An 11667-nucleotide genomic window follows, 5' to 3' on the forward strand; every position below is an offset into this window, starting at 1 on the left:
AGCGCCTAGCACAATGGTCCACAACAAGGGCTGCTGGGCACTATGGTAATACATCTCTCTATTTGGCCCAAGCCGTGCCTCCCAGTCTGTACTGCCGTTTTTAGCCATGTCATATCCTGCTGTCTCCCAGCTACTGGAGCCTTCCCGCACTGCCTGCCCCACCAGCCTTTCACTGACATGTTTAGCTACACAGCCTGCTTTTCACTGCAGTGTCGCTACACGTCCCCTACACGCTGCCGACACTGGTGTGCAGGGTAGACATAGCCTCAATCTGCTCTCCCCAGCCCCAGTTCACAGTTCTAGCTCTCGTTCCTTCTGCATTCACATCAGGCAGCTTCCTCCTCCAAGCTGCCTGGTCCCAGCCGGGGGAGGGGTCACTGACAGCACAGGAGAGACAGGCTCCTTGCTCTCAGTTCGGGCACCCTGGCTGGGCCTCGGCATGACCCACAGCAACCCAGAACTGCACTTGCAGGGAAACTGCTTGTGAGGCCCAGCCTGGAATGGACCCAGCGCAGACAGAATCTTTGGAGAACTGAGCTGCAAAAATCAAAGTCTCAGCTGAGCATGTGCAAACCGCCATTTTTCAGATGCTCATAACTTGGCCAAATATGGGCAGATTTCTCCAGGGATGGCAAAAGGCACATCTCTAACACCCTCTCAAACTTCAAGTCCCTGTCCCAAAGCAGGGAGGTGCTAGAGCTTTCCAAAGAGAAGGGGACCAGAATTTTTTAACATGGGAAAAACAAGGTATTTTTCACTAGCCTTCTCAGAAGCAGCTGAACTGTTTTGTATGAAATCCCCCCTCATCCCCCCAAAAATCAGCTTGGAGCAGACACCCAGCATGGAAAATTTCAGCCCAGTTGGTTAAAGTTTGGCAAAGTTATAAGCAACTGAAAATAGGCTTTTAAAATGGGAAATGTCCGAGAACCTGACATGAGAAGGCAGCTCTTCTGGAGCAGGTCTGGAGGGAGCCCTAGGAGCCGTCAGCTGATCCTGGCCCAGGACTGGGCAGGCAGGGCAGTGTTTTAGAAAAAGCCCTCAACATCCATTCCTCCCGGTGGGGGGGTGTCTGTCACCAGATCCCTCTTCGTGGAGTTTCCCCAGCCTCATTCTGCTAGCCATGGGGCAGGCCCAGGAGCCCTGGGCGACGTCCCTGTGTGAGAAGGCTGAATTCATGCTGCTGGGGTGTGGGCTGGGTCTCAAACGCCCATGGAGCTGCCCCCTTTGGTGTCCCGGCCTACGTTGGCTGCCAGCCGGCACAGGAGGGAACCGGCCGCAGAGAGATGCCGGATGAAAGGGGCGATGGGGCTTTGGCCCCCCAGGCTGACTGCCTTCCTAGAAGACACGCTGCACAGGGGCTGTGCCCTGTGAACCCAAAGGGGGGAGGTCAAGGCTCCTGGGAGAAAGTAGAGTGGCTTGTGGGTGGGGGGAGAGGAAGGTGCCACGACCCCTGCTCCACCACTAGGACTTCAGTCCTCCAGATCCTCCCTCCAGCCCCCCTGGATCCCTCTAGCTCCACCCCTTCCTCTCCCCTCTGGCCCCGCCCCCTCCTCCTCTCTGGCCCCTCCCCCTGGATCCCTCTAGCTCCACCCCTTCCTCTCCCCTCTGGCGCCTTTCGCCCCTCCCCTCCCCCTCTGGCCCCGCCCCCTCCTCCTCTCTGGCCCCTCCCCCTGGATCCCTCTAGCTCCACCCCTTCCTCTCCCCTCTGGCCCCTTTCACCCCTCCCCTCCCCCCTCTGGCCCCGCCCACTCCCCTCTGGCCCCTTTCACCCCTCCCCTTCCCTCTGGCCCCGCCCCCCGATCCCTCTAGCTCCACCCCGCCCTGGCCCCTCCCCCCGGCCCCGTCTCACGCGCTCGGACCCGCAGGCCGGTGTTGCGGGGGGCGCCCCAGGCCCGCCATGCAGGCCGGGCCCCCGGGGTCCCGCGCCTCCCGCTGGCTGCGGCGGGGCGCCGGCCTCCTGGCGCACCTGGTGGCGCTGGGCCTCACCCTCTTCCTGCTGCTGCTCTCCCGGCCCGGCACCAGTGAGTGGGGCAGGGCCCAGGAGGGGCCGGGGGGCCAGTGGGTGCGGGGGGGAAGGGTTAAGGGGGCGGGGGCTGGGGGGCGTCAGTGGGCGGGAAAGGATTAAGGGGGCTGGGGCATGGTCTGGGGCTGGGCTGAGGGGCCAGTGGGTGCGGGGGGGGGGAAGGATTAAGGGGGCTGGGGCATGGTCTGGGGAGGGGCCGAGGGGTCAGTGGGTGCGGGGGGGGGGAAGGATTAAGGGGGCGAGGGCTGGGGGGGGTCAGTGGGCGGGAAAGGATTAAGGGGGCTGGGGTAGGGGAGGCATGGTCTGGGGAGGGGCCGAGGGGTCAGTGGGTGCGGGGGGGGGGGGGGGGAAGGATTAAGGGGGCGAGGGCTGGGGGGGGTCAGTGGGCGGGAAAGGATTAAGGGGGCTGGGGTAGGGGAGGCATGGTCTGGGGAGGGGCCGAGGGGTCAGTGAGTGCTGGGGGGGAAGGGTTAAGGGGTCAGGGGCTGGGGGGTCAGTGGGTGGGAAAGGATCTGGGGAGCTGGGGAGGGGCTGGGTGGGGAAAGGGTTAAGGGGGGTGGAGACTGGGGGGGCGGGTGAGGGAGGCATGGACTGGGCAGGGGGCTGAGGGTGGTCAGTGCGGAGGGCTGGGGTAGGGGAGGCATGATCTGGGGAGGGGGCGGAGGGGGGTTTGTGGGGGGGGGCAGGGTAGGGGAGGCATGGACTGGGCCAGGGGCTGGGTGGGCCCAGGTGAGAGTTGGGGTGAAGCTGGATGAGGGGCCTGGCCCCTGGGGGGCGACGGAGGGTGCAGGAACCCAGAGGCAGAGTGGCGGGAGAGGAGGTGATGGGGCTGTAGGGATGCAGCAGGCTGAGGGCGGGGAACGCGGGGCCAGAGTCAGGGGTCCCCTCTTAGTAATTACTGGTAAGTGGACTGCAGAGCCCCTGAGCTCCCCCTCCTAAGCCTCCACCCTGCTCACTATAGTACAGTACCCACATGTTAGGGCATTGGGGTCTGCACTGAGTCAGTTCCCAACCCCCTTCTGGACCCCTATTCCACATCCTCCCTGTCCAGGGTCTCTGAAATGGGGTGTCTTCCCCCCCGGGGCTGGCCAGAGCCTGTCTGTCCCAGCGTTACTCATGTGCATGTCTCCTCTTGCCTCTGGGAGAGGGAGCCAGGGGCTGGAGAGCAGGAGCCAGCAGTTTTATTCCTTGCTCTCCACTGTGTTGTCAGTCGCTCCTCCTCACTAAGATGGGTGATGCTGGCTTTTAAAGTGTGGAGGGCCCTAGCAGAGAATGGGAGGAATCACAGAATCATAGAATATCAGGGTTGGAAGGGACCTCAGGAGGTCATCTAGTCCAACCCCCTGCTCAAAGCAGGGCCAATCCCCCACTAAATCATCCCAGCCAGGGCTTTGTCAAGCCGGGCCTTAAAAACCTCTAAGGAAGGAGATTCCACCACCTCCCTAGGTAACGCATTCCAGTGTTTCACCACCCTCCTGGTGAAAAAGTTTTTCCTAATATCCAACCTAGGCCTCCCCCACTGCAACTTGAGACCATTACTCCTTGTTCTGTCATCAGCTACCACTGAGAACAGTCTAGATCCATCCTCTTTGGAACCCCCTTTCAGGTAGTTGAAAGCGGCTATCAAATCCCCCCTCACACTTCTCTTCCGCAGGAGGAGAGGGAGGGAGTGTGAAATTATGGACCACTTAGTTTTTCAGCATCTATGAAGTTTCCCAGCACGTCAGTTTCAGCATTCCCTGTGTTTGGGTCAGCTTATTGCCCTTAGAGAAGGTCCATGTGGAGGGTGGGGGAGGGCAGAAGTTGGGCGTGAAATGGGATGCATCTGGGAAGAGTTGCAGTGCAAAGACTCAGGCCGATGTAAGATTGTTTAAAAGGCTGCACTCATCTTGGCTTCTGCTCAGTTTGAACACACAGTAGTTTTTAAGAACCCCTGATTAACTCTGAGAAGGGATATTATCTCCAAAGGATAGAAATAAACATTGCCAAGGGTGGGGAGAAAGGGACTGAAACCCTGTATTCCACGCGCCTTCCCAAATCCATCAGGAAAACAGGATTCAGACTAGAGCACCAGACAGTTCAGTGCACCCTCCATACTTGATTGTCCCCATCGGGCTCCACAGCCAGGGGAGAGGAACTGTAATGGTGATAAGAAGTGCTAAGGTACAGAATGGGTGAATGAAGCATCATTTTCTGTTTAGTGTTGCCCCAACCCGAAGTGTTAACTCTTTCCTTCCCAGGTCTGTTTTCTTGGCACCCTGTCTTCATGTCTATAGCGGTAAGTTTCTTTTTTTTCTGTTTATCTACTAGAAATGTCCCCAGGTTTATAGCCAGTTTGGTTTGCTTTTGGAGATGTTAGCATGTAGCTCTAGCTTCCCTCCCCCGGGGCCCCACTGGTGCAGATGGAGCCCCTTAGCAGCATGCACTCATTTGTCCATGATTCATTGCAGCAAGTGCTATCTTCCTAAGGACTTGTGTCCTAGCTGGCTTCCGTTCACTCCTGAGGTCTGGTTTCCAGTATTTCAGTGGGTGGATATGGTGGTTGGAGGGAAGCGCAGATGATAGCATCTGATCTGGTGTAAACAATGAATTTACTACCCACATCTTTAAAGTAGGTGCTCTCCTGATTGGCAAGATGCCCCCAAATGGTAGTTCTTAGCCCTGAGCAGATGGCTGATTCCAGATGTGGTTCAGTGTCAGTTTGGAGTGAAAGCTGCTGTGCCAGTGGCTGAGAGCGAGGGATCAGGGGTGATCCTTTTTCCAGATCAGAGTGGGACTCTGTAACATCAGTAAGAGAAGTATGTGTATCTGGGAATTCTGAATATACAGTGGGAGGCAGACCCTCTTACGCTGCCAGGAGTTAAAGATGGTTTCCACTACATATGAAATAGATGAGAATTATTTATTTTGATTGATAAACTGGCCGCCAGTTACCATTTTCCAAACACATTTACACTAGTTTAAAAGCATAGCTCAATGAAAACAACAAAATGGCAAATTCTGCCCCCCCAGAAAACCCTCTTCCCATGACAGGCCTTAGGGAGTAGCTAGATCCTGCAACATGCCCTGAAGGTTTAAAAATAATAATAAAAAGTGGGACAGGTATTGGAGCTCGGAATGCCCTGCTTCTGACCTGCTTCTCCCCCCACCCCGCAGAATAGAAACATGGGGGCTGCAGGAGCGTATCCCACCTGAGCTCCACTGGAGTGAGAGGAGGGTCTCGACAGTCCCCAGGAACATGCAATAGGGGGCTTTTTAGATTCAAAACAACCCCTGGAAAGAGGTTGGTGGTGGGTGCAGTATCCGCATGTGACATGCTAATGCTGCGGCAGCGTCGACCTGCCCTGCAAAGCCCTGATGCTAATGATGGGAGCAGGAGTGTGCATGATTTGCTAGGATTGAACTAACTCACAGGGACAAGGCCGAGTTTCCCAGTTCCCCCTTATGTACGTTGAGCCCTTGGCTGGAAAGACACTCTTGTCACTGGTGGTGGCCATCTCATGGCTCTACCCAGGGGAGTAGCTCAGGTTTGGAAGCATGAACTTTTCCTTCCTCCCCTAAAGGCCCCTTGCACTCTTCTGTCTCTGGGCTAACGTGCTGTCCCGCGCAGGGTCCTTGGCCAGTGTTCCCGTCAGGCAGGATGGGGGGCAACCAGGCATCATGTTGCTAATGGTCTCCTGTGTCCCCAGTTCTGCCTCTGCCTGCCTGAAGCCATCCTGCTCTTCTCGCCCGAGAACTCCCCCTTCTGCCTCTGCTCCCGTCTGGTGAAAGTGTGGCTGCACTGGACCGTGCAGACGCTGGTGGTCGTGGCTGCCACGCTGGGCCTGGGCTTCATCGTCTCCAGCAAGAATCGGAGCGAGCTCCCGCACTTGGTTTCCTGGCACAGCCTCCTGGGCGTCCTGACTCTGGCTGCCACCTGTGGGCAGGCTCTGTGTGGGCTTAGCCTGCGCTTCCCCCAGCTGCTGAGGATCTCCGCTGTGGCACAGCTAAGGCTGTACCATGTCACATGTGGCCTGGTTGTGTGTCTGCTGGCCACCTTCACTGTAGTCCTCGGGATTTGCTCTGATTGGTTCCAGGCACAGGTCAAAGGGGTAGCTTGGTATTTCTGCCTGGCATTGCCCTTCTACCCTGCCCTGGTGATCATGAACCAGACCACTGACATTCAGCTACTGAAGAAAAGGGTGCATGTCTGAGCTCCGGCCTCCCCTTCTCCTTGCACCTCTTCCCATCCCGGGTCTGAGCTCCGGCCTGCCCACCCCCGTCTCTTCTCCCTCCCCCACCCCAGCTCCGGCCTACCCATCCCCGTCTCTTCTCCTCCACCACCCTTCTGAGCTCCGGCCTGCCCATCCCCCTCTCTTCTTCCCTCCCCCCCATACCCTCTGGTCTGAGCTCCCATCTGCCCTTCTACCTTTCCACAATGCACATGTGCACTGGGGGCACGTTCCTTCGCTCTCTGTACTAACGAGCATTTCCCCTTGTGTGTTTAGCAGAGCTGCCCTGTGGGCGTAGATCCTGAGCTGTCTGATCACAGCTAAGATAGACACTTCATGTATTTTTGTTCAGGTTTTGGACCTGGGGCTCGGTTTTGAGCTCCTGGCTCACACTGGAGCCCCTGCCCCTTAGCACTGCAGCTCAGCTGGTCCTGACCCGGATGTAAATGAGGCAGAAGAGCACCTGGGTGCATCTGGCTGCTGGCAGCATCGCAATAGGCCCCAGGTTCTCTTCAAACTGGATTAATTATTGTTCCTAATGTTACTCTGGGCTTCCCGTTGCCCTCTCCCCCTGCAACGCCCCCTGGCCCCGACCCATGCAGGCCCTTACAGAACCCCAGGCTTTTCCTAGGCGGGAGGGTTGGATTTTGTGGTAGTTGGACCCCCCAAGGGCCCAGCATGCTGAGGGAGCAGTTGGAAGGATATGGGGCCTTTTGCCTGGATTCTCACCACGGTGGGGTGTGAAATGGGCCTGTGTGAGAAGAGTTGGTGGTCTAGCTGTGCCTGAGGCCTGCGGGGAAGCGCCATAGACAGGTGGCATTGGGCGTGGAAACTTGCACTGTTGCTGCCCAAGCTGGACCCGTCCAGTGGGTAAGCAAAGGTGTTGGCTCTGCATGGTCATCAGCACAGCCCCTTTGACAAGCACTGAGTTCACCTTAGCCAAGGACGTGGGGGGGTCCCGGAGAGGTGGTTGCTTGGCACCCTCCACGTCCTGAGAAGCTGCTGTTTCAGAGGCCAGTTGCAGCACTTGACTTCTGCTTGTTTGTCCCCCACTGCAGTGGCAGGTCTGTATCTGCGTGTCGCTTTGGGGCAGAGGCCGTGGGTTAGCTCAGTGGGTTGTAATGGGAAAGCACCAAGATTGCAGTGGCCTTGGGGTTTTCATGGGCTGGGGATGGCTTTGCAGGTGTGGCCCGGGGGCAGGTTTACTAGCTGTGCGGGCTTCATAACTCGCAATGACTTGGGCTTTGGACCTGGGCTCCACTGAAAATGTAGGTCAGCATGGCTCTGGAGCTCGCGAGCACCACGGCTGTGCTGACCACACCCTCGGTGTTGACACAGCTGGGGTGACGGAAACCGTTTTTCATCAGTCTAGCTACCATCACCCGGGTAGGTGGTGTTCCTACGCCGATGGAAAACCCCTTCCAGCTGTAGGCTGCGCTGACGCTGCGGGTGTGTGCTGGCATTGCTGCGGCGATGGAGCTGTGTCGCGATAGTCCCCTAGTGTACACGTAGCCTTAGTCAGCAGCGAAGCTCCTAGGGTCATGTTTGGGGTGGGAGCTGATTGACTTCACTATTCCCATATTTAACCATTTCAATGGCAGGACTTGCAGGGGGCATCTGTCTCCAATATCTCGGGGAAGGTGCTTCACTGGCTCGCATTGCATTTCCCTTTCCGGGGTGCTGGCACTGCACCAACAGAATGTCCAATGTCATGCCCCCCACACCTCCCCGTATGCGTCACCAGTGAGGTTTTCACCTGTGACCCTCAGCACCGCAGCCCTGGCTAAAGAGTAGCTCTGCTAGGCTGTTATCCTTCCTGAGGATCAGCCACGATGCTAGTGGGGTACATATGCGGTGGGCAGACTGTCACTGCATGGGTGGGGGTGGCAGCAGGGGCAAGGCAGATGTGCTAGCAGGGGCGGAGACCCATGGAAGGGCTGTGATGTCCTTTGATGGCTCTTGCTGTGAACACGCTGCTGAAACCCTTCTGCTCAATCCCACTTGACTGGAAAATGGAAGAGTGTGCAATTCTTTTGTGCACTTAGGGTTTGGTTGCCAGCTATCCTTCCCCTCCCCAAGGACTCTTTCTGAAACCCCACCTGCAGGGTCACTCTGGATTAGCCCTGCGAAGCCGGACTGGGCAGCAGCAGGCAGGAGCTATACTTGCACCTCCCAAGCTCAGTACATTCCTCCTTTTAGCTGCATTCTGAGCGGCTCCGGCTCGCTTAACCCAGCTGAATCCCCCCTCTCTGTTGTGTTATGGGTCCAAAAAGCCGGGCCAAGTCCATGCCTTGCGAGCTAAAGGCATTGGCTTTGGGAATGTCTTTCAGGGAGCTAATGAAGTGCAATCCTAAATGCTGACAGCCATATTTCTGTCTGGTTATACGGAGCCTTCCACATGCTGGGTGCTTCCTGGCGTGCCGTGGGACAGCCACGGCCACCCCACCCTGCCCTGTGAGCTCAGGCTTTGGATGCTGGGGATGCAAAACATGTATGTACAGCTGCACTCCAGCTGAGAGCCATTGGGGGGAACTTTCCATCTCATGGGAGCTGGAGACCCCCACCTAACTGTCTCCCTGCTGCACTGGTCAGAATCCGGACCAAGCTTTTCCTTAGGGCAGAGCCAAGCACCAGGATTGTGCCCTACATGTCTGTAGCACCTCACACAATGGGGTGCTGACCTCGGGGAGGGCCTCTGGGCACTATACAAATACCGACCTGTCCCTGCTTTGTGTTGGGATGGAAACCTGTATAAAGCAGCTGTTTTCTCTGAGATCACTTCTTGGGAGAGCTGCAGTCCGGGACCTTGTTCTGACAGGTTCCATCAGCAGTTGCTGTCCGCAGAGATGGGCCAGGTAGGGTTGGGGTTTGTACAGTTGCACATTGTCTGGCTCACCATCGCATGCAGCAAGCCTCACGATATCTCACTCCATAGACCTCCTTGTGGCACATCTTGTTATAGATCATAGCAGGAGTGGAAATAAACCAGAAGCGCTGCAGCCTGGGGGAGAGGGAGACAGAGAGATGAGTGGCTGCGTTGGACTGAAGGTTGCTAGGGCAGACGGATTGGGAGGGGTGCAGATGGAGTGAAGGCTCTCTGGGCCTCTGATCACATCCCACACCTGCTGGGTTTTGCTGTTCAAACTTTGATTCCAGCTTGCTGAGCAAGCCAGCAGTCTGCCCTTGTGATTGCCAGCTTCGGGGGGAGGGGAGAAAGGGGGTGGCTCTGGGGATGGGTAAGAGAAAAAGTTCATCTAATTAGAGGTGTCTAAAAGGCACAGAGAAATTCGTCAGCAGCATGGGGTGGGAGGGAGAGACCGTGAGCAGGATTTGGATTCTGTTTGAAACACAATAACTCCAGTGGAAGAGGGTCACAGGTGAATAGGGCACAAATGGTTCATTTTCCATGATCTCAGTCTCCAGGTTACTTTAGATCACGCTGTGGCAGAGGCCTCGTCACCCTGCTATTGCTTTCGTTGTCAGTCCTCTGCCTTTCAAATAGCATTGTAATGGGTAAGAAGTGTTTGGCATCTGTGTGGCTGGTGCGTTTGTATGTGCTCTTAGCCTGTGTTGTGTGTTGAATACACAGCCCTGCAGTAATTGGGGCCCAGTCATGGAATGGAATTCTTGTGTGTAACAATGAAACCTCAGTCAATCCCAGCTGTGCCCGATGTGTGCTCTGTTTGCGGCGCATATGGATGGCGTGTGGCATGGCTGGCAGGGTGGTACTGGGGTGCCATGACTGGTGCTGTGAGCTCGAAGCTCAGCCATTTGTGTGTTATCTGTGAGGTGGGGTGTGTAGGATGAGACAAGATAATGGCTTAAGCCGAGGCCTGAAAGTCAGATCTGGCTCCTTTCCCCACTCTGCTGCTGACATGTGAGGATGGGCAAACCCTTGTGTGCTGGAGTTTCCCATCTGTAAAATGTGGGGAACACCTCCCTGACTCGCAAGGCTGGTGGGGGCTAACTGAACTGCTAACGCCCATGGCTGGCAGGGTGGGCTCGAGACGGGCAGAGTGTTGCCAGGAAGTGGTCTGGCCTCGTTCATTTCTCCGGGGCAGGAGTGCCCATGCAGCTGCCGCAAAGCCGGTGGGTCTGAGTGGAGAGTGAGCAGCACTGCGCCTTGTGCCATCAGAGGCTCTCAAGCATGTCACAGCCGCTAGTCACTGAATCCTCATGACCACCCCCCGGTTATTTTTATTACCATTTTACAGCTGGGCAAATTGAGATACAGAAAGGGAACAACACTTGCCCAAGGTCCCACAGCTAACCCAGATCTCCTGACTTCAGTCCTGCTGCTCAAACCACTGGGCTGGGCCTGAGATGGAAGGGAGGAGAAGGCCCAGCGTGGGTGGCACTGAGCATCTAGAAGAGAAACTGGGGGTCGGGAGGTTATTACATGGGAGGTTGCGAGCGGTCAACCTCTACCCCAAATCCCGCTTTGCCTCCGGCATTTATAATGGTGTTAAATATATCAAAGAGTGTTTTTAGTTTAGAAGGGGGGTTGCACTCAGAGGCTTGCTGTGTGAAAGGGGTCACTAGTAAAATAGTTTGAGAGCCACTGATCTAGAATGACTGAGTGGCGACGTCTGCCCACGCCCCCTCTGCTGGGCACCAGGGTGGCGGGGAGAAGAGGGAAATCAGCTTCTGCCCCATGAAGAGAGGGAAGCTAGTGGGTCCCAGGGCATAACTGAGATGGATGTGGTGGCCAGACCGGCTGTCTCTGGTACTTACATGGTCCCCATTGCTGGACTGTGAACACCTCGCACTGCACAACCCCCTGTGAGGTGGGCAGTGCCATTACCCCCATTGTTCCTTTGTGCTTCTGCACATGTAGGGACCTAAGTGACTTGCCCAAGGTTGCCCTGGCCGTCTGCAGCGGGGCAGGGAATTGAACCCAGGATCTCCTAAATGTCAGGCTCTGCCCTACCAGGGCCACTCCAGCCTTGCATCACAGGGGTGATACATGATCACAGCCTCGTCCTTGCGCAAAGCCCTGTGCCTCCAGCACTTTGCCGTGCAGTGATCCGTGCTCGTGAGTTGGGGGGGTTCTGAATGCGCCCTAGCGGCCCCGCCCCCACGGCGCGCTGCTGGGATGGAGGCACCAGCTGCCCCGAAGAAATATAGCATCCCTGTCTCAGCTGCACGGACCAGGACCAGTGGATGTTGGGGTGATGTTTGCCCACACGGGGGAGCTGTTTGCAAAGGAGGGAGAGCTGCCAGAGCTCGCCGGGACTGGTCTGTGGGGGCCTGGATACTTCACAGCTTGGCAATTGAACGCTCATCAGTCTCGCCCCTAAAACCTCCTGATCCAGGTGCAGGGAGAGGCTGCTGCAGTAACAGGCTGGACGAAAGCTTCTGTGTTCCCATCCAGCCGCAGAGCCACTAGGGTAACTGGAGGGAAGCCCTGGGCTGCGGTTCTGCCAAGCTTGC

The 11667-nt window shown here is 56.8% G+C and overlaps 1 protein-coding gene across 2 annotated transcripts; it reads left to right on the forward strand.

Annotated features, from left to right (window-relative positions):
* Positions 1-1815: 1815 nt before the first annotated feature.
* On the forward strand, positions 1816-9894 carry LOC102932907 (probable transmembrane reductase CYB561D1). Of its 2 annotated transcripts, none has more exons than XM_037884931.2 (3): positions 1816-2021; positions 4264-4301; positions 5713-9894. In XM_037884931.2, the coding sequence occupies exons 1-3, from the start codon at positions 1898-1900 to the stop codon at positions 6214-6216; spliced, it is 666 nt and encodes a 221-aa protein (XP_037740859.1). In that variant the 5' UTR covers positions 1816-1897; the 3' UTR covers positions 6217-9894. The 2 variants fall into 2 exon arrangements, with proteins under 2 accessions (XP_037740859.1, XP_043389483.1); XM_043533548.1 differs by lacking the exon at positions 1816-2021 and adding an exon at positions 2818-2924.
* The last annotated feature ends 1773 nt before the right edge of the window (positions 9895-11667 follow it).

The sequence above is a fragment of the Chelonia mydas genome, chromosome 21 (genome assembly GCF_015237465.2).
Source record: "Chelonia mydas isolate rCheMyd1 chromosome 21, rCheMyd1.pri.v2, whole genome shotgun sequence".
In the NCBI taxonomy this organism is placed as follows: Eukaryota; Metazoa; Chordata; order Testudines; family Cheloniidae; genus Chelonia; species Chelonia mydas.

What these genes read in the sequence shown, in the direction of transcription:
- LOC102932907 (XM_037884931.2), top strand. Translation starts at nt 1,898, where the DNA reads ATGCAGGCCGGGCCCCCGGGGTCCCGCGCCTCCCGCTGGCTGCGGCGG. An exon ending in GCTCTCCCGGCCCGGCACCA is followed by an intron (nt 2,022 to 4,263) that starts GTGAGTGGGGCA and finishes TTTCCTTCCCAG; the next exon opens with GTCTGTTTTCTTGGCACCCT. An exon ending in CTGTCTTCATGTCTATAGCG is followed by an intron (nt 4,302 to 5,712) that starts GTAAGTTTCTTT and finishes CTGTGTCCCCAG; the next exon opens with TTCTGCCTCTGCCTGCCTGA.